The following is a 22,347-nucleotide window of genomic DNA, read 5'->3' on the forward strand; positions in this document are numbered from 1 at the left end:
ATATGGATGCATAGCATCTCTTTTGATGCACACAAAAAAAAAAAAAGGATATAAGATTGCAAAAAAAGCCCATATCCAAACAATACAAAGTCTGTTAAAATTAAAGCAAGAACAAAAATCAAATTAATAGTGAAACTTGTGTGGAACAAGGGTGAAGGCATTTAATTGAAAATTTTATGGGAAAAATTCCCCAAATAATTTACAAATGGATAACTAAGTTTTAGAACTGACAGGATGGTGTTGAAAATGAAGTGGTGGCAGACCACTTCAGACCATTTCAATTTTTTAGTAAAAATTATTCATGTCTTAACTGAAAAGTATCAGTGCTCTACAGTAGAAACAATATACAGCACTACAGATAGCTTTGTTGACTTACCTTACAAAATTCTGAATGAAATATGGAGTAAAGATTTTGCTCAATTGGTATCATCACTATTGCAACCAGGTCAGTGGCAAAACAGAGAAGAGCTTTCAATAAAAAATTTAATTATGTGGTATAATGATCCTGAAACATGTTTGGAAAAATTATAACAGGAACAGACACTTCACCAAGAACATAAGTTTATTTAGATGGACTACATGACTGGCATTTTCAATTGCTGGAGAATATTTTGAAAAAGAAAATTTATAGTTTATTTTTTTATTTTTATTTTCCATGAAACTTTTAAAGGATTCTCATATCTGAGAGTATACCTATGATTTTCAAGTGCATATTAAATATTTTATAAAACTTACCTCAGGAATTTCAAAGATTAAATGCCAACAAATTTTCAAATAGTTATATGATACAAATATAAATATAATAAGATGGAATTAAAAGATCATTGTTTAAAAACAAATAAACTATACCCAATATTCCAAATTTAAAATTCTTTTTAGTGTTGTAGTTGGAGTAGACTCACCAAATGACTTAAGCCTTTCCGAGTTCTGTCTATAACACACACATGGGTCCATTCAATAGAAAAATGAAAAAATTCAAATCCACGCAGTTATTAGCAGATGAGGGAACTTGAAGAAACTATTAAAAAATGTGTGTTTTGGTAGGAATCCAGATGAGACACAGATCTAAACACAAGTGACTAAGATTTTCTCACTGTAAAATGTGCTGTGACGGGATTTAAGAATTAAGACCACACTTTGTGTGTGGTGCAGCAATTAAGATGCCTCTTGGAAATACACATGCTGTATTGGAATTCTGTTTTGAGTCCTAATTCACTTCTTCTACAGCTCCCTGCTAATGTACATGCTCCTTGAGAGGCAGTAGGTAACGACTAAAGCACTTGGGTCTTTGTCTCCCAAATGGAATACTATATTGAGTTCCAGACTCCTGGCTTTGGCTTGGGCAATCCGAGGCTTTTTCCAGCATTGTGGAACTAATCAAAGGATAGAATGACCAATCTCCATGTATTTCTCTCAAAATAGCTTTCTATATCCTGTAAACATTTGTCCATGTCAATTGGCTTAATGATGAGATTAGGCAAAAGAAAATTTAAAAATATAAACATTATTTAATAACTTGTTTGTATTATATATTAAATATGTAAATATATAATATTTATAATGCTTATCCATTAAAAACATGGCATTCTACATAAATATTAATTGAAAAATCTTATTTACACAATTATTCTTCCATAGAGGGTCTAAACTTCATTTATTATTTTCAGAATGAAGATTTTTAAAATTTTTGTAACTACCTTTTTAGTGCTTGCTAATTTATGTCTTTGAGTAGCATATTTCATATACACAAGACTGTAACAGTAGCAGTAAGAAAAAAGCTGTGATATCATTTGCATATGATCACTTAGAGTACCTGTATTTACAATTTTTGACTGAAACATTGGAAAGCTGCCAGAATCAATCTTGAGGAAGCAAATGCTCAAAGAATATTGCAATGCTTGAAATTTATTTTATAATGAGATTATTTAAAATTATCTGCCAACAATGCTGTGGCAGAGGTCTCTTTCTGTTAATTAAATTTGATTCTAACTGATATGATTAAAGCTGTGGTAGAACCCTTCCCAGAAAAAGAGAAAGGGAGGCATCTGTCCTGGGAATGAAATGCAGTTGTTATTTTAATAATGTCATTTTTTCAGTTATTATGATAGATATAATGTTTAACATTAGGATAAAATTATCTGAGGATAGCTGAAATTATAGTTGTGAGTTCTCTAATGTTTACAATCTTGACATCCTTAGTGGTTCAATTAATGGCATCATCTCATGTATCAGGGATGCTAGCCCTAGGTCTGAAAGAACACTAATCTCGCTTATTCTTCTTTCCTGTCATAAGAATATTTTGATAAACAAACAACCAACATTTTTTTTTTTTTAATTAAACTTTTATTTAATGAATATAAATTTCCAAAGTATAGCTTGTGGCTTGTGGGTTACAATGGCTTCCCCCCTCCCATAACCTCCCTCCCGCCCGCAACCCTCCCCCCTCCCGCTCCCTTTCCCCCTCCATTCGTGTAAAGATTCATTTTCAATTCTTTTTGTATACAGAAGATCAGTTTAGTATATATTAGGTAAAGATTTCAACATTTTGCCCATATAGCAACATCAAGTGAAAAAACTACCATTGGATTACTAATTATAGCATAAAATAGCAATGTACAGCACATTAAAGACAGAGATCCTACATAATTTTTTTTCAAAATAATTAATTTTCTATGCCATTTCCATTTTAACACCAGGTTGTTTTTTTTTTTTTTCATTTCCAATTCTCTTTATATACAGAAGATCACTTCAGTATATAATTAGCAAAGACCTCATCAGTCTGCGCCCACACAGAAACGCAAAGTATAAAAATACTGTTTCAGTACCAGTCGTAGCATCACTTGGCTTTAGACGACACATTGGGGACAGATCCCGCATGGGGTGTAAGTACACAGTGACTCCTGTTGCTGACTTAACAATTTGACACTCCTGTTCATGGCGTCAGTAATCTCCCTGGGCTCTAGTCATGAGTTGCAAGGGCTATGGAAGCCTTTAGGGTTCGCTGACTTTGATCTTATTCCGATAGGGTCATAGTCAAAGTGGATGTTCTCTCCTCCCTTCGGAGAAGGGTACCTCCTTCTTTGATGGCCCCGTTCTTTCCACTGGGATCTCACTCACAGAGATCATTCACTTAGGTCTTTTTTTTTTTTTCCCATGGTATCTTGGCTTTCCATGCCTGCTATACTCTCATGGGCTCTTCAGCCAGATCTGAATGCCTTGAGGGCTGATTCTGAGGCCGGAGTGTTGTTTAGGACATCTGCCATCCTATGAGTCTGCTGTGTATCCCACTTCCCATGTTGGATCTTTCTCTCCCTTTTTGATTCTATCAGTATTAGCAGATACTTATCTTGTTTGTGTGATCTCTTTGACTCTTAGACCTATCAGAGCTATCAATTGTGAGCTGAAATTGATCACTTGGACTAGTGCGATGGCATTGGTACATGCCATCTTGATGGAATTGTGTTGGAATCCCCTGCACATTTCTAACTCCCCCATTTGCAGCCAGTCCGATTGAGCATGTTCCTAATTGTTTACCTCCTCCCTCTCTTTTTCCACTCTTAGATTTAACAGGGATCACTTTTCAGTTAAAATTTAAACACCTGAGAATAATTGTGTGTTAATTACTGAGTTCAACCAATAGTACTAGAACAACAACAACAACAACGAATACTAAAAAGGATAGAGTATTACATTGTACATCTAAAGTCAGGACAGGAGCTGATCAGTTCATTGTTGCTTATAGTGTCCATTTCACTTAACAGGTTTTCTCTTTGGCGCTCAGTTGTCACCGATCAGGGAAAACAAATGAAATTTGTCTCTTTGGGACTGGCTTAATTCACTCAGCATGATGTTTTCCAGATTGCTCCATCTTGTTGCAAATGACTGGGTTTCATTGTTTCTTACTGCTGTATAGTATTCTATGGAGTACATGTCCCATAATTTCTTTATCCAGTCTACTGTTGATGGGCATTTGGGTTGGTTCCAGGTCTTAGCTATTGTGAATTGAGCTGCAATAAACATTAATGTGCAGATGGCTTTTTTATTTGCCAAATTAAATTCCTTTGGGTAAATTCCAAGGAGTGGGATGGCTGGGTTGTATGGTAGGGTTATATTCAGGTTTCTGAGGAATCTCCAGACAGACTTCCATAGTGGCTTAACCAGTTTGCATTCCCACCAACAGTGGGTTAGTGTCCCTTTTTCCCCACATCCTCTCCAGCATCTGTTGTTGGTAGATTTCTGAATGTGAGCTATTCTCACCGGGGTGAGATGGAACCTCATTGTGGTTTTGATTTGCATTTCTCTGATTGCTAGTGATCTTGAACATTTTTTCATGTGTCTGTTGGCCATTTGGATTTCCTCTTTCGAAAAATGTCTATTGAGTTCCTTGGCCCATCTCTTAAGTGGGTTGTTTGTTTTGTTGTTGTGGTTTTTCTTGATTTCTTTGTAGATTCTGGTTATCAATCCTTTATCTGTAGTATAGTTTGCGAATATTTTTTCCCATTCTGTTGGTTGCCTCTTCACTTTCCTGACTGTTTCTTTCGAGGTACAGAAGCTTCTCAATTTGATGCAATCCCAAATGTTAATTTTGGTTTTGACTGCCTGTGCTTTTGGAGTATTTTCCAGGAAGTCTTTGCCTGTGCCTATATCTTGCAGGGTTTCTCCAATGCTCTCTAATAATTTGATGGTTTCGGGTCGTAGATTTAAGTCTTTAATCCATGTTGAGTGAATTTTTGTGTAAGGTGATAGGTATGGGTCTTGCTTCAAGCTTCTGCACGTGGAAATCCAATTTTCCCAGCACCATTTATTGAATAGACTGTCCTTATTCCAGGGATTAGATTTGGATCTTTGGTCAAATATAAGTTGGCTGTAGATGTTTGGATTGATTTCTGGTGTTTCTATTCTGTTCCATTGGTCTATCCATCTGTTTCTGTACCAGTACCATGCTGTTTTGATAACAACTGCCCTGTAGTATGTCCTAAAATCAGGTATTGTGATGCCTCCGGCTTTGTTTTTGTTGTACAGGATTGCTTTGGCTATTCGAGGTCTTCTGTGTCTCCATATGAATTTCAGCATCATTTTTTCTAGATCTGTGAAGAAGTTCTTCGGGATCTTGATGGGTATTGCATTGAATGTATAAATTGCTTTTGGGAGGATAGACATTTTGATGATGTTGATTCTTCCAATCCATGAGCATGGAAGATTTCTCCATTTTTTGGTATCCTCTTCTATTTCTTTCTGTAAGGTTTTGTAGTTTTCATCGTAGAGATCTTTAACGTCTTTGGTTAAGTTTATTCCAAGGTATTTGATTGTTTTTGTAGCTATTGTGAATGGGATTGATTTTAGAAGTTCTTCCTCAGCCGTGGCATTGCCTGTGTATACAAAGGCTGTTGATTTTTGTGCATTGATTTTATATCCTGCTACTTTGCCAAACTCTTCGATGAGTTCCAGCAGTCTCTTAGTAGAGTTCTTTGGGTCCCCTAAATAAAGAATCATATCATCTGCAAAGAGGGATAGTTTGAGTTCGTCCTTCCCGATTTGTATCCCTTTAATTTCTTTTTCTTGCCTAATAGCTCTGGCCAAAACTTCCAGAACTATATTGAATAGCAGTGGTGAGAGAGGGCATCCCTGTCTGGTACCAGATTTCAGTGGAAATGCTTCCAACCTTTCCCCATTCAATAGGATGTTGGCCGTGGGTTTTTCATATATTGCTTTGATTGTATTAAGGAATGTTCCTTCCATACCCAGTTTGCTTAGAGTTTTCATCATGAAAGGGTGTTGTATTTTATCAAATGCTTTCTCTGCGTCTATTGAGAGAATCATATGGTTTTTCTTCTGCAGTCTGTTAATGTAGTGTATTACGTTGATTGTTTTGCGAATGTTGAACCATCCCTGCATACCGGGGATGAATCCCACTTGGTCTGGGTGGATGATCTTTCTGATGTGTTGTTGCATTCTATTGGCCAGAATTTTATTGAGAATTTTTGCATCTATGTTCATCAGGGATATTGGTCTGTAATTCTCTTTCAGTGTTGCGTCTCTTTCTGGCTTAGGAATTAAGGTGATGGTGGCTTCATAGAAGGAGTTTGGGAGGTTTCCCTCTTTTTCGATTGCTCTGAATAGTTTGAGAAGAATTGGAGTTAGTTCTTCTCTAAATGTCTGGTAGAACTCAGCAGTGAATCCATCTGGCCCTGGGCTTTTCTTTGTTGGGAGGGCCTTTATTACTGTTTCAATTTCTGTGTCAGTTATTGGTCTGTTTAGGTTTTCTATGTCTTCCTGGCTCAATTTAGGGAGGTTGTATGTGTCCAAGAATCTGTCCATTTCTGATAGATTTTCTTGTTTGCTGGCATATAAGTCCTTGTAGTAATTTCTGATGATTCTTTTTATTTCTGTGGCGTCTGTTGTTACGTTTCCCATTTCATCTCTGATCCTATTGATTTGGGTCTTTTCTCTTCTTTTTTTAGTTAGTTGGGCCAATGGGGTGTCAATTTTGTTTATTTTTTCAAAAAACCAGCTCCTCGTTTGGCTGATTTTTTGTAATGTTTTTTTGGATTCAATCTTGTTGATTTCTTCTCGGATTTTAATTATTTCTCTTCTCCTACTGGGTTTGGGTTTGGTTTGCTGCAGATTTTCTAGATCCTTGAGGTGACTTGAAAGCTCATCTATTTGGTGCCTTTCCAATTTCTTGATGTAGGCACCTATTGATATAAACTTTCCTCTTAACACTGCTTTTGTTGTATCCCATAGGTTTTGGTATGTTGTGCTGTTATCCTCATTTACTTCCAGAAAATTTTTGATTTCTCTTTTAATTTCTTCTATGACCCATTGTTCATTCAGGAGCATGTTGTTCAATCTCCATGTGTTTGCACGTGCTCTAGGGATTCCTGAGTTGCCAATTTCCAATTTCATTCCTTTGTGGTCTGAGAAGCTGCATGGTATGATTCTAATTCTTTTGAATTTGCTGAGACTTGCTTTATGGCCTAGTATGTGGTCAATCCTAGAGAGGGTTCCATGTACTGCTGAGAAGAATGTAAAGTCCTTAGATGTAGGATGAAATGTTCTGTAGATGTCTGTTAGATCCATTTGGGCTATAGTGTCATTTAAATCTACTGTCTCCTTGTTGATCTTCTGTCCTGTTGATCTGTCTATCTCTGAGAGTGGAGTATTGAAGTCCCCCAGTACTATTGTATTAGGGTCTAAGTCTCCCTTTAAGTCCCTTAACAAGTCTTTTAAATAGGCTGGTGCCCTGTAATTAGGTGCATATACGTTGATAATCGTTATATCTTCCTGTTGAATGGATCCCTTAATCATTATATAGTGCCCCTCTTTGTCTCTCCTAACAGTTTTTGTGGTAAAGTTTATGTTGTCCGATATTAAGATGGCTACGCCCGCTCTCTTTTCATTTCTGTTGGCGTGGTATATCTTTTTCCAGCCTTTCACTCTCAGCTTGTATGGATCATTGTTGGATAGATGGGTTTCTTGTAAGCAGCAAAAGGATGGGTTTTGGTCCTTAACCCAATCGGCCAATCGGTGTCTTTTAACTGGACAGTTCAAGCCATTAACATTCAATGTGACTATTGAGAAGGAGTAACTTTGCCCTGCCATTTGCCAAAGATATTTTCTAATATCTGGTTTGAGCTTCTTGTGATCTTTTGCTCTGAGGTTTCCTTCCTTTACCTTCTTTCATATTGGTGACCGTGTTTCTGTGTTTCTGTATGTAACACATCTTTAAGCATCTTTTGCAGGGCTGGACGAGTGGCGACAAATTCTTTCAATTTCTGTTTGCTGTGAAAGGTCTTTATTTCACCTTCATTCACAAATGAGAGCTTTGCAGGATATAATATTCTGGGCTGGCAGTTTTTCTCTCTTAGTACCTGGGCTATATCTCGCCATTCTCTCCTGGCTTGTAGGGTTTCTGATGAGAAATCAGCTGTAAGTCTAATTGGAGATCCTCTGAGAGTAATCTGGCGTTTCTCTCTTGCACATTTTAGGATCTTTTCTTTGTGTTTCACTGTGGTGAGTTTGATTACGACGTGTCTTGGTGAGGATCTCTTTTGATCATGTTTATTAGGGGTTCTCTGAGCTTCCTGTACTAGGATGTCTCTGTCCTTCTCCAAACCTGGGAAATTTTTTGCTAGTATCTCACTAAAAAGGCCTTCTAATCCTTTCTCCCTTTCCATGCCTTCAGGAACTCCTAGAACCCGAATGTTGGGTTTTTTAATAGTATCCTGTAGATTCCTAACAGTATTTTTTAGATTACTGATTTCTTCTTCTTTTTTTTGATTTGACTGTTTCCTTTCCTGTTCTCTGTCTTCTAATTCCGATATTCTCTCTTCTGCTTCATCCATTCTGTTTTTAAGGCTCTCTAATGTGTTTGCCATTTGATCTATTGAGTTCTTCATTTCATTGATATTTTTTGCCAGTACTGCAGTTTCCTGTTCCACTAATTTTTTCATTTCATTTTGATTCCTCCTTAATATTTCATTTTCACGGGAGAGATTTTCTATCTTGTCCATTAAGGATTTCTGTAGTTCAAGAATTTGTTTTTGAGAACTTCTTAATGTTCTTATGAAATTTTTGCCATCTGCTTCGTGCATTTGCTCTAACTGTTCCTCTTCATAATCTTGCATTGGCGTGTCTTGTTCACTTGGGGGCGTCATAGTGCTATCCTTATCTTTGGTACCTCCGCTTCTATGTTTCTTGCTTGGCATGTTAGAGATAGTTTGTGGTGTTTTTCAAACAACCAACATTTTATAACAAGGTAAGTAGTGATTGTCAGACAAGCCAGTAGGAACCCAATCACATCCAAGGAGTGATATTGGAACCAGGTGAGATCATGGGCTGCAACCCGAAGGTGTTTGGCTCCTTTGTGGCGCATGACAAACTCAATCCAGAAGACTGCTTGATCCAGAGGCTTCATGGGCTGATCATGGTGAATTCTTGATAACATCATAGCTTTCTCTTTATAGCTGAAGGAAAATTAATCAACATGAACTAATAGAATGACTAGGAAAGTAGATTTGCGAAATTTGTGTGTTAATAGTAAAAAAGGAATGTCAAGTGAAAGGGTAGGGAAAACAAATTTTCTTCAATAAACATTATAGATGTCTGAGTTTATAGGCTGATTTCTTTTTTTGGATGTATGGGACTGTAAAATGTGTTGAAAGATGTTGGCAGAGTACAATATTTCTTACATTCAATCCAAGAAATTAGAATCACTTAGTTCTTAAATACAATAAAACCCACAAAAAGCAAACATAGCAATAACAATAAAATAATTTCATGAGCAATATTTGAATGATTCTTCAAGCAATGGTTTATAGACCTGAAGAACAGTGTTCCAATTAGTATCAAAAATTATAAATCAGACTCAAATCCATAGCAAAACTCAGGTATATCTGGGCAAAATTAACAAGGAGTGCATATCAATCAGGAATTTGTATTGAACTTAGTCATTAGTGAGTGCATTATCAAATGATAAACATTTGGCAATGAATGACCTTATCTGCAGCCATTTGCTCTTATTTTCCCTTTTCATAAATTCCTTAGTTCCTAGATTTTCATTGTTAAATGAAATTTACGGGTATAGTACTTTCCTATCTTACTCTTGTAATTAATACTACATTCATTCTTCGAATATTTGAATTATTCTTTTAATAAAATAAGCCAGTAGTAAATGTTTGATATTATTCATATTTTTCTTCTTTTTAGGGTTGTGATTTGAGAGTTGGAGAGTTTCTTTTGTTAATTGTAGTTAAGTTATATAAGTTTCATGTATTTGATATATACAGATATAGGAACATAGTGAACAGTGTGATACAGAAATTCTATTGGAGGGAAAAATCAGCAGCAGCCCACTGACTTTGAGCTAGCAGGGTGAATTGACAGGTGGCTGAGCACCCATGTAGGAGTGTGATGCACCCCCAGCCTCCCAGCCTACCACAGGCTCTGGAGCTCAAGCTGCCTGGGTGGGGCTAGATTGGGGAACATCTGTCTCTCTGTTGACTGGACAGAATGGCAAGACAGAGCAGAACATTTGCAACAAGTGCCTATGGGAGCCTTGTTGGAACATTTCAGCTGGAATTGTGCTGAGTGAGGACTGTGATGATCATTTTTGTGGTTCATATGGTGATGTGGATGAGTGTTGAACTCATGGGGGACTAATATCAAGGCATTGCTTATCTTAGAGGTGAGGATGTGATCACACTAACAGTGGTGACCATTTCCTTGCCTTCTATTAACAGGAGGAGATGTACCACACCAAGCTTTGGTATTACCCTGGAAACTCATCCCACACTGGAACACTGACCAGAGCTCCCCAGCCACAACCAGCACATACTTCTTGTTATTCACTAAAAATGCAGACATTCCACTAAGCCACAGAGACATGGTTCAAAGATAAAGGCGATCAGTGAGAACAACAACAACAACAAAACCAAGTAACTCCACAAAATTCTCAAAATAAATGCAGAAATTCAAGAAGTAAGAATAAGGAAGATAACATGATCCCCCACCCAAAGGAACACAATAAGATTTCAATATTAGAATGTGAAGATAGAGATTGATGAATAACCTGAAAGGGAATTTAAAAGGTGAATCATAGGATTCTTGAAAACAATCAGAAGCGAATCCACAAATTAAAGAAAACCATACATTACATGAATGAAAATGTTTCCCATGAAACTGACATTTTAAAGAGAAATTAAAATGAAATATTAGAATTGAAGCTATTCAGTAGATCAAATAAAAAATGTTGTGGAAAGCCTTAACAACAGACTTGATGAGGCAGAAGAAAGAATATCAGAGTGAGAAGACAAATCTTTGGAAATCTTTCAGTCAGACCAAAAACAAACAAAAAACAGTGTTGGAGATTTAGGGGATGCTACCAAATGACCCAACATACAAGTCTGTGGAAAGAGAATGGAGGAGAAGGTCTGTTTAGTGTAATAATTACAGAAACCTTCCCCAATTTGCAGAAAGAAAGGGATGTCCAGGTACACAAGGCACATAGAACTCCTGATAGACATGACCAGAAAAGATCTTCACCACAACACATTGTAGCCAAAATTTCAACAGTAAAACATAAAGAATGGATTCTAAAATGTACATGATAGAAATGCTAAATTACTTTCAGAGGATTCCCAATTAGACTCAGCTGATTCTCATCAGAACCCCTATAGGCCAGGAGAGAATGGAAAGACATAGTCCTAGTATTAAGAGAAAAAAATTGTCAACCCAGAATACTGTACCCTGAAAATCTCTCATTTATGAATAAAGGTAAAACAAAGACCTTCCATAATAAACAGAAATTGAAAGAGTTTGTCACCACTTGTCAACTCTTACAAAAATGCTTAAGAATTTGCTACACAAGAATACACAAAAGGGTAGCCATATTTATGAAAGACAATGAAGGCAGAAAATCAAGCAATGGAAGTACAAAAAAATCCAAAGTAAATAATAGACATATTTATAGAAAAAGGGCAGGGTCAATAGTCGCCTTGTTGTAGGAAATCTCCAGTTAAAAGATACAGACTGGATGAATGGATTAAAAAACAGGACCTGGCCGGCGCCGTGGCACAACAGGCTAATCCTCCGCCTTGCGGCGCCGGCACACCGGGTTCTAGTCCCGGTCGGGGCGCCGGATTCTATCCTGGTTGCCCCTCTTCCACACCAGCTCTCTGCTATGGCCTGGGAAGGTAGTGGGGGATGGCCCAAGTGCTTGAGCCCTGCACCTGCATGGGAGAGGAGAAGCACCTGGCTCCTGGCTTCATATCAGCACGATGCACCGGCCTTAGCGGCCATTGGAGGGTGAACCAAAGGCAAAAAGGAAGACCTTTCTCTCTGTTTCTCTCTCTCTCACTGTCCACTCTGCCTGTCAAAACAAACAAACAAAAACAGGACCCATCTATTTGCTTTCTACAAGAAACACATCTCACCTACATGCAGACTGAAAGTGAAAGCATGAGAAAAGGTATTCCATGAGCAGAAAGCACAAAAGGGCAGGTATGAAAATCATAGTAACACATAAAATAGATTTTAACACAAAAACTGTTCAAAGAGACAAAAAAGACTCTATGTAATGATTAAGGGATCAATTCAACAGGAAGATATGACTGTAATAAATGTATATACATCCAATTACAGGGCATCTGGTTATTTACAAGAAATGTTAATGGATCCAAAGGGAGACATAGACTCACATACTATAGTAATGGGGGAATTCGGAATTCAACACTCCACTTTCATCAATGCACTGATCAAATAGTCAGAAAATAAACAAAGAAACAACATAGCTAATCAATATAATGGACCAAATGGACTTAACTGATATCAACAGAACTTTTCAACCCACTGTTGCACAATACTAATTCTTCACATCATTGCATGGAACTTTCTCTAGGATAGACCATATGCTAGGCCATAAAACAAGTTTCTCCAAATTCAAAATAATTGAAATCATACCATACATATTCTCTGACCACAATGGAAAGAAGCTGGAAAAAACAACTCAAGAATCTCTAGATGGTATGCAGACACATGGAGATTGAACAACATGCTCCTGAATGAACAGTGAGTTATAGAAGAAATCAAAATAGAAATAAAGAAAAATTCTGAAAACAAATGAAGATGACAGTACATCATATCAAAGCTTACAGGATACAGCAAAAGTATTGTTGAAGAAAATTTATTGCAATTGGTGAATACATGGAAGTTGGAAACTTACCAAGTAAGTGAGCTATCAATTCATCTCAAGGACCTAGAAAAACAGAAAAAAAAAAAAAACAAATGCAAACTAGTAGGAAGGAAGAAATAATTAAAATTAAAGAAGATAAAGAAAATTGAGCCAAGAAATGAAAAGATAACCAAAATAAAGAGTTGGTTTTTTTGAAAAGATAAACAAAATTGAAACAGCATTAATGAAACTAACCAAAAAAAGGAGGGAGATAGCCCATATAAATAAAATCAGAGATGATTCCTATATACATGCAATCTACTAAAATTGAGTCATTAGACAGAAGACCTAATAACTAACATGCAATTCAGTCAGTAATAAACATGCTCCCAAGGAAACAAGCCCAGGATTAGGTAGTTTCACTGCTGAATTCTACAAGACTTTTAAAGTACTAATTCTAATTCTTTTTGAGCTATTCATAAACAATTGAAATGGGAGGAATTCTTCCAAACTCCTTGTACAAAGCCTACATCACCTTAATTCCTAAGTAACAACAACAAAAAGATACAATAGAGAAAGAGAACTATACACCAATATTCCTGATGAACAAAGATGCAAACATCCTAAACACAATGCCAGCCAATTGAATTCAAAAACATGTTAGAAAGATCATTACCTGACCAAGTAGGATTTATCCTTTGTATGCCTGGGTGGTTCAGGATTTGCAAAACAATAAATGTCATATATCACAAATAATATCCTGAATTTATAAAGTTCATGCAATTCAACAACAACAAAACAAATAATCCAGTTAAGAGATTGTTTGGACTTGAATAGACATTTTTAAGAGAGAACTCCAAATAGCCAATAGGCACTCTAAAAAAATGCTCAGGATCATTAGCCTTCATGAAAATATAAATCAAAACCACTATGAAGTTTCACTTCACTCTAGTAAGCATGATTTCATACAGAAATTAGCAAACACAAATGATGCCCAGGATGTGGAGAAAAAAATACCCTAATCCACTGTTGGTAGGAATGTAAGCTGGTGAAGACTGTAGAAGACAGTATGGAGGGGTCAGCGCTGTGGCACAGTGGGTTAAAACCCTGGCCTGAAGCGCCAGCATCCCATTTGGGCACCGGTAGTACCGGCTGCTCCTCTTCTGATCCAGCTCTCTGCTATGGCCTGGGAAAGCAGTAGAAGATAGCCCAAGTCCTTGGGCCCCTGCACCTATGTGGGAGACCTAGACGAATCTCCAGGCTCCCGGCTTTTGATCCGCGCAGCTCTGGCCATTGCGGCCATCTGGGGAGTGAACCAGCAGATGGAAGACCTCTCTCTCTGTCTCTACCTCTCTCTGTAACTCTGTATTTCAAATAAATATTTTAAAAAATGACAATATGGAGATCTTTCAGAAAAATGCATATTGACCTACCATATGATCAAGACATCCCATTCCAGGGAATTCATCTAAACCAAAAGAAATCAGCATATAAAAGAATTTTCTGTAATAACATGTTCATTGCAGCTGAGTTCACAATAGCTAATATATTGAATCAACACAGATGGTCATCAACTGTTGAGCAGGTAAAGAAATTATGATATATATACCCTGTGGAGTACTACTCAACAGTAAAAACATAAATAAAATCCTTTCTTTTGCAACAAGATGTATGCAACTGTAAACCATTATACTTTGTGAAATAAACCAGCACCAAAGAAAAATATCATATGTTTTCCCTGATCTGTGGTAACTAGTAGAGTGCCTACTACAAGGTGATGTATAGGAGTGAAACTAACATTTTGAGATCCGATGATTGTTTATAGCCCTTGTCTCAAGTGTGAGGAACAGTTTTTTTCTTCATACAATTTGTTGGACACTCAGTGTAGTGCTAATCTTATAGGTATACAATAAACTGTCCCCAAAAGACAGATACCATATTTTCTGTGATCCATGGTAATTAATAGGTACCTAAAATGCAATGTATTGGAGTGAAATGGGCATTTTGAGTTTCGGTTATGGTTTATATCCCTTGCCTCTTCTATTGAAGAACAGTGTGGGTTTTTTTTCTTTCTTTCATACTATTTTTAGAACTCTTTTACTTAGCATAGGTTTAAATTTCAATCATGAATTAAACTGAAAGTAGATCATTGTAAAAATTAAGAGTGGGGATGTGAGAGGAAGGAGGAAGAAGTGTTGGTGCATGGGCAGGAAGGAATATATGGTATGAAATATAACTGTGTTCCTAAACCTGTAAACATGAAATACATAAAACATGTAAAAATTAAATAAAAATTTTTAAAAATCAGCTCAAAATTAGCAAGGATCTAAATTTACTACCTAATACCATCAAATTACTATAGATGAACATTGCTGAAACATTGCAAGACATTGACATAAGTAGAGTTCTTGGAAAAGGCCCCAGAAGCACAGGCAATCAAAACCAAAATAGGTGAATGGGATTACATCAAGCTGAGAAGCTCCTGTACTGCAAAGAAAACAGCAAAAGGAAGTGGCAATCAACAAAATGGAAGAAAAAATTTTAAACTATGCAATTGATAAAGGATTAATATCTAGAATCTAAAATGAGCTCAAGAAGCTCAACAACAACAAAACAATCCAGTTAATAAATTGGTAAAGGACAGCCATTTTTAATAAAGGAAATCAAATGGTGAACATGAAAAAATGTTCAGAACCACTCACCAACAGGGAAATGCAAATCAAACCCCAATGTGGTTTAACCTTAACCTGGTTAGAATGACTCTCAGGAAGAAATCAATAAACAATAAATTTTGGTGAGTATTGGGGACAAAAGCATCCTAATGCATTGTTGGTGGAAATATAAATTACTACAGGCATCTCTGAAGACAGCATACCATATAACCCAGCAATCTCACTCCTGGGAATTTATCCAAGGGGAATGAAATCAGCATGTGAAGAAGTTATCTGTACCCCCTTGTTTATTATGGCTCAGTACACGTATCTAACATATGGAATCAACCCAGATGTCCATTAACTGGTGACTGGATAAAGGAATTATAGTAGATATACACTATGGAATACTACTCAGATGTAAAAAAAAAAAAAAAAGAAATCTTATCTTTCACAAGAAAATGGATGCAACTGGAAGCCATTATATTTTGTGAAATAAACCAGCACCAAAGAAAAATATCATATGTTTTCCCTGATCTGTGGTAACTAGTAGAGTGCCTACTACAAGGTGATGTATAGGAGTGAAACTGACATTTTGAGATCCGATGATTGTTTATAGCCCTTGTCTCAAGTGTGAGGAACAGTTTTTTTCTTCATACAATTTGTTGAACACTTAGTGTAGTGCTAATCTTATAGGTATACAATAAACTGAAAGATGTAGATTACTGTGCAATTAAGAAGGGGAAAAAGAAAGGGAAGAGGATGAATGGTAGGAGTGTGAGCAGGAGGAAGATTAGTGTGGGAACTATTATTGTGTAGTTAATCTGTATACATAAAATATTTGAAATTTTTGTAACTTAAATAAAATAAAAAAAGAAAAAGTTAATTGAAAGTCTGTTTTCAAAAATCAAAAGAAATAAAAGAAAGTAATCAGGGAGTGAAATGTCATTATGTTGTTAAAACTGTATATATCAAATACATGAAATCACCTTTTTATAAATAAATAAATTCATTTTAAAAATAAAAATAAAAAAAAACTGACTTCCAACTATTTTGAAACCTAGTGGTCCATTGTACTATTATTAATGAGAAAATCCCAAACACAATATTTTATTTCCATTTAAAATTATTATTTAATGAAAGAGAGAAAGTTTAAACCAAACTATTGATATCAGGAATTCAAGCTAATCAATTAACTTATATTAATGTATACTTAAATAATTTTTTTAACGTCTTTTTTTAAAATTTACTTTTCCGACCAAAGAAACATTTTATTTAAGGAATGCAGACTTCATGCATTTCATAAGTACAACGTCAGGAATATAGTGATTCTTCCCACCATACCCACCTTCCCACCCATTCTCCTACCCTTCCTCCTCCTCCCTCTCCCATTCCCAGTCCTTTCCTCCACTAAGATCCATTTTTTATTAACTTTATACACAGAAGACCAACTGCATATTAAGTAAAGAGTTCAATGAAGTGAATCTTCTTACTAATAATTTAACTATTGAACCAAAAAATTCCAACTTATCTACACCTGGTAAAGTATATTTTATAATATTCCTAGTTAGACAATATTGATTTTCTTCCATCATTAACCCAAACTGTACTCAACTTAATGTTCATTGATAAAAATCACATAGCCATCAAGTGAAAACTTACCCATAAATAGTACATAGAAAACAATAAAACAATACTCACGAAGGATCATTAATGACTGTCTTCAAGGCATTGAGGAAATCTGAACTTGACATTGTTTTCCAGTCCAATCTAATAGCTGCTCCCTTGGCCCTCATGTAGGCAATGTTATCATATTGGTCTGCAAACAAAGGAAGGCCCACCATTGGGATGCCATGATAGATCGCTTCAAACACTCCGTTGGCTCCACCATGAGTTACAAAAGCTTTGGTTTTTGGATGCCCTAGAATTGAGGGATTTCTTCAGTAAGATTATTAATGATAAATCTTAGTAGTTAAATGAGAAATGCAGACAGAATTTGATGTTCTAAAAGAGACTGTGCTGTCTAGACAGCAGACTTTAATAGCTATGAAACTGCATTTAAATTACTTTGAGACCCAAAGGAAGAAACACAGAAGTCCACCAAAGAGGTGAGTGAAAGCCATGTGGAATAGTATTGTTTGACGTGAGATCTGAACAATGAAAACAAGATTGAGAAATGGTAATGAATAAAGGACACATTCTTGATTAAAAAAAAAATCATCGAGTTCATTAGATTTTTTCTTAAATCAATAGTGCATTCACTGACAATGCTATATAAGGATTAGAACACAGCAGGGAGTCCATAGTTGTGTTGCTGGAATCATGGAAAGAAAGATCACACTTCATCTTGAAATGTATTATGACTTCATGATAAAGACTGAGTTTTTCACATAAAAACTGCACAATAATGCATAATAACTGATAAAATTTTCAGTGACATTTTTAAAACAACTAATAACAGAAAGAATAAATGTAATGGTTGAGTCAGAAGCAAAGAACTCAGTCCAGGTCTCCAATGTGCTTAACAGGAACCCAGGAATTTAGTCCATCACCCGCTACCTTCCGTAATGCACTTTAGCAGATATTTGCATTCAGGGTCAATGACAACATGAACACATGTACTTCAGTGTGGGATGTAGGTGTTCAAAGTGATATCTTAACTTATGCAAAATACTCTCCTACCAGGGCATTTTTCATAAATTTCTGTGTGAGGTAACTTAACCAGAAATAGAAGTACTGGAAGTGAGCAATTTGGCTCTGCATAACATAATGTCATAGTTCCGTTTCATTTTATTTCACTTGGAATCAAAAATATGCACGTATTTGGCTTGCCTTTTGAATTTTTTTTTCTATAATAAGTGGTCAGTTTTTCATTGAACTACATTCATCCTGATTAGTGTTCCTCGTGTTTCAGCATTTGTTCTCCAGAGTCTTACCAAGAAGGTCATTCTGGGGTATCCACTTATAAAGTTGTGTATTTGTTCCTAAGTTATCTGGTTTCTTGCCATCAAATTTCCAAAGAACCTATTAGGTAATGAAAAAAACTATTTCATGAAATGAATTTCAAATGAGAGCATGTTATAATTCTAAAGAGGTTGACAGAACACCTGCTTAAATCCCTTCCATAGGAAATATAAGAAAGGAGGACCAGAGAGATTAAGTAATGAGAACTTTTAAAAGACGGAAGTAAGTAGAATATCAACATGTTCTGTATATTTTTATACTTAACTAGGCATGAAACAATCATTATGTTGCAACTACAGTATCTTAGAAAATTGAGGTGATGAATTACAAGTTCAACTATTTTAAGAAATTATTAGGTGATCATAATTATAGTATAAAGAAGATTAGCACATTATCAGGTATGTACACTTAAAATGTATGAATTATTATGTTAGACTCATCTTCCAAGTGTAATTTGATCCATTTCACCAGCAATCATTGAAGTGATAGTATATTTGTATCTGGTGTTCCACGAAAAATTTCATTGTGGTCCTACAAGTTTTAATTTGCAGAAAGTACATCCATTAAATAAACTGTGTGTTAGAAATGAATTAATTATTCTTAGAACTACAGGTAACTCCTAAATAAGCATTAATTTAGAATAGTTTTAAGTGACTTTTAAAAATGTATATTTATTTGTTATTTAGAAGGCGGGGAGAGAGTGAGACTGATGAGACAGGTTGTTCACACCAAAACATGAAAAACTTGGGACTATGCCAGGCAGAAGTCAAGAACTCCAAATGTGTCAGAATTTGGGCAGTGGCTAGGGCCCATACTTGGCTATTACCTACTGATAGTTAAAAGCAGGAAATAGTAACAGATACAGGATACAGGCTGTAATAGCAGATACAGGATACAAGCTCTGTGATGTAAGATAAAAGAATTCCAAGCTCGGGCTTAAGCTGCTGAGCCAAAACAGTCACTCCTGAAGTGAATTTTTGAAATGAATCCGAAGTATTATCATTATCCAGGATTGGAAACTCTTTCAGTGTGGGAAATAAGAGCCAGCTTGTAGTAATAAGGTGTCTGAAAAAAATTCAAAACTGTGCTGTTGCTAAATTTCCCTCTACTGTTTACTCTTCCATAATGCATTACAATGCATTGCTTCATGATTAATTTCTGCTACAATGAGACCATTTCCAAGCCCAGTACCAAAATAAGGTACCGGTTTTGGAATCTCAAGCTATTCTCATAATCTGAAATATAATCTGCAAGTTTTTAATTTCTGTTTGCTGTGTGAGTGTTAAAAGAAATTTTAGGCTCAGAGTAACAATTTACATAGGTGCTTGCTTGAAACCTAAGTTAGACATAAACTAAATATTGGCTCATAAATACTCAAAGGTCAAAATTATCTTGCATATATTAGAAAATTAGCACATTTGAACACCACAGAAGGGGACATCTGAAACTCTTCCAATGCCAGACTTGCTTCTGCTTGACTATTTTTTTTTTTTTTGACAGGCAGAGTGGATAGTGAGAGAGAGAGACAGAGAGAAAGGTCTTCCTTTTTGCCGTTGGTTCACCCTCTAATGGCCTCTGCGGCCGGCGTATCCGAAGCCAGGAGCCAGGTGATTCTCCCGGTCTCCCATGCAGGTGCAGGGCCCAAGGACTTGGACCATCCTCCGCTGCCTTCCCGGGCCATAGCAGAGAGCTGGCCTGGAAGAGGGGCAACTGGGATAGAATCCGGCTCCCCAACCGGGACTAGAACCCAGTGTGCTGGCGCCGCAAGGCGGAGGATTAGTCTGCTTGACTATTATATTGCCTTCTCCTTCCTCAGTCTGGAGGAGGAGTTGATCTAATGAACTAGGAGTATATTCCTGTGGGGCCACATAATGTAATATACTGGGTCTGAAATCAGACATGACCCCCTAAAATCTACACAAAAATGCCCTTTAAAGTTCCCCAGAAGTGCTATCTGGGGTGCCGCATATGCTACCAGAATTTGAGGTGCCATATGAATTCACCATGAGCTTATTAATAAATCCCCAATATTAATAAGCCTGAGAGTGTTCTTGCCTAATATTTAGAGAAGAATTCTGAATACCAGCACAGAAAAACGAGGCAGCATAGTACATTTTAAGCTTTTATTTAGCAAGAAAGATGCATAGGAGAGGGAGAGCTTTATTTAAGCGAGAGAGGTGAATAGGGGTTCATACCGAGCAACAGGAACCAGCCACGTGGAAAAGCATCTAGGCCTGTATCTGGGCCAGGAAGCCTAGGGCCTGTGGCCCGAAGGCCATGTGCCCTGGAGGCGTGGGGCTACAGCAAGCCTGCCTCCTGACAAGAGTCTAGGGAAGAAGAGAAGGCCAGACACACTGTGTCCCAGGCTTTTAACCTACTTTCAAAGGGGAGTGGTTAATTAACCTAATTGGCTGGTGGGCACCCAGGTCTGGCCAGGTAGGAGGATAAGGTCACACAGGAGCATGGCGAAGGTGTGGTCTTCCAGCTCACAAATCTAATCAATTTTAGCCTGTATGCCTGCCTACTATTGGTCCACCTTTGGTGGAGGGCTCTTCTCCACCCTTTCCATTATATCTTCCTGCTTGAGATGCTGCTGGGTTCCAGTTCTACAGGCCAAGCAGGTTTTTCTTTTTGTCTAATTCTTGACTAAGTTGAATCTTGATCTCAAGCTTTTCTTTTTTTTTTTGTCAAAATAGATACTTGAATAGCACATTGAATGGGCCTACTGCAAAATTAGGGGTAATCTAGAGTCAGGCATTGCATGGAAACCTCAAAATGCAGATAGTACTTTAGACATTTTTCCTCAAAAACTTCTTCATGCTACTGTACTAGTGCAGTTTTACCAGATACAATTTAATTCTTTCTGATGACACATTTAGTGCATACAGTATCTAAACAATCCTGCAAAGTAGGAATCAATAACAGGGCAGATTTTTGTGAATTTTGTTTTCTCCAGTAATGTCATGATGATATGAAGCTTCACACTCTACCTGTGAAATCCATTTCATTCTGATCAAATATTTATTTCACAGTTATTTACAACAAGAAAACCTATGTGTTATTTTTGCATCTGTCATGCAGTGTTGTTTGTAAACTCATATCTGAAATAAATCCAAGTTTCATATCAGTTTACTTTCACACAGAAAGTTTCTGCAATCAGTCCCTATATAGAGTTAAACAGACTCATTCAGTGACTGCCCACCATTAGGGCACATTTCTGACCTTCTGTGGCAGCTGGGCGAGGGCTGATGCGATCACATTGGCCCTTTCTTCTGTCAGGTTACTGACCATAGACCCCAGGGAAAACACCACCACTCCCTCTTCTCCAGAGCTCTGCACAAAGTCTTCCATTTCCTGTGTAGAAAAATGTGCTCCATCACAAGAGGGTAGCATCACAACAACAATAAGGAAAGGATTGATGCAATCTACTAAGGAGAGAAAGTCAAATCTTATCATAAATTATAGTGGTGATCACTGTGGTAAAATAGATAGTTGACAAAAATTCCCATCTTACCCATTTCTAAGTATATAGATGTTGTGTAAACTACAGTCACATTGCTGTGCTACCATAGCCCCCAATTTTTTTCTTGCAAACTGAAATTTCATGCCATTTTTACACTATATAATATATATGTAGGGAATGGCATTCCTAATTAGTATTCTTTCTCTCATTCTATAGACAAAATTTGAGGTTATATTTTTAACTTCTTTGTTCATCTCTTCCCAACTAAATTTTTATTGTGATTGATTTAACATTATTTGAGATCAATTCATAAAAAAGATAATGTATGATATACACATATATGTTATTCAATCATTCCTTAAATTGAGCTTAGATTGTTTTCAATGCATTATTTTATATGTATCTGCCAAAAACATTGACAATACACATCTTAATTACTTTTTTTCTGTATAGTTTCTTGCTAAAATCTTATGAAGCCAAAATTTATCAACATTTTTACATCTCTTGATGCAATGTTACATTTCTTCTTTCTCTTATTAAAGAGGACAGAGATTCTCTAGACATTAGTTAGTCAATAGAAAAGCAAGTTCCTTGGGATA

The 22,347-nt window shown here is 36.5% G+C and overlaps 1 protein-coding gene across 1 annotated transcript in view; it reads right to left on the minus strand.

Annotated features, from left to right (window-relative positions):
* Positions 1 to 544: 544 nt before the first annotated feature.
* Positions 545 to 22,347, minus strand: part of LOC133765138 (UDP-glucuronosyltransferase 2B16) — a 37,487-nt gene continuing 15,684 nt past the window's right edge. The window contains exons 3-7 of the mRNA XM_062198757.1: positions 21,508 to 21,639; positions 18,258 to 18,345; positions 17,023 to 17,242; positions 8,734 to 8,966; positions 545 to 2,307 (exon numbers count right to left, since the gene is read on the minus strand). Coding sequence (XP_062054741.1) covers positions 2,261 to 2,307; positions 8,734 to 8,966; positions 17,023 to 17,242; positions 18,258 to 18,345; positions 21,508 to 21,639 — 720 coding nt within the window. The 3' untranslated portion in view covers positions 545 to 2,260. The remainder of the gene's footprint in view (positions 2,308 to 8,733; positions 8,967 to 17,022; positions 17,243 to 18,257; positions 18,346 to 21,507; positions 21,640 to 22,347) is intronic.

Source organism: Lepus europaeus, chromosome 8 (assembly GCF_033115175.1).
Source record: "Lepus europaeus isolate LE1 chromosome 8, mLepTim1.pri, whole genome shotgun sequence".
Lineage (NCBI taxonomy): Eukaryota > Metazoa > Chordata > Mammalia > Lagomorpha > Leporidae > Lepus > Lepus europaeus.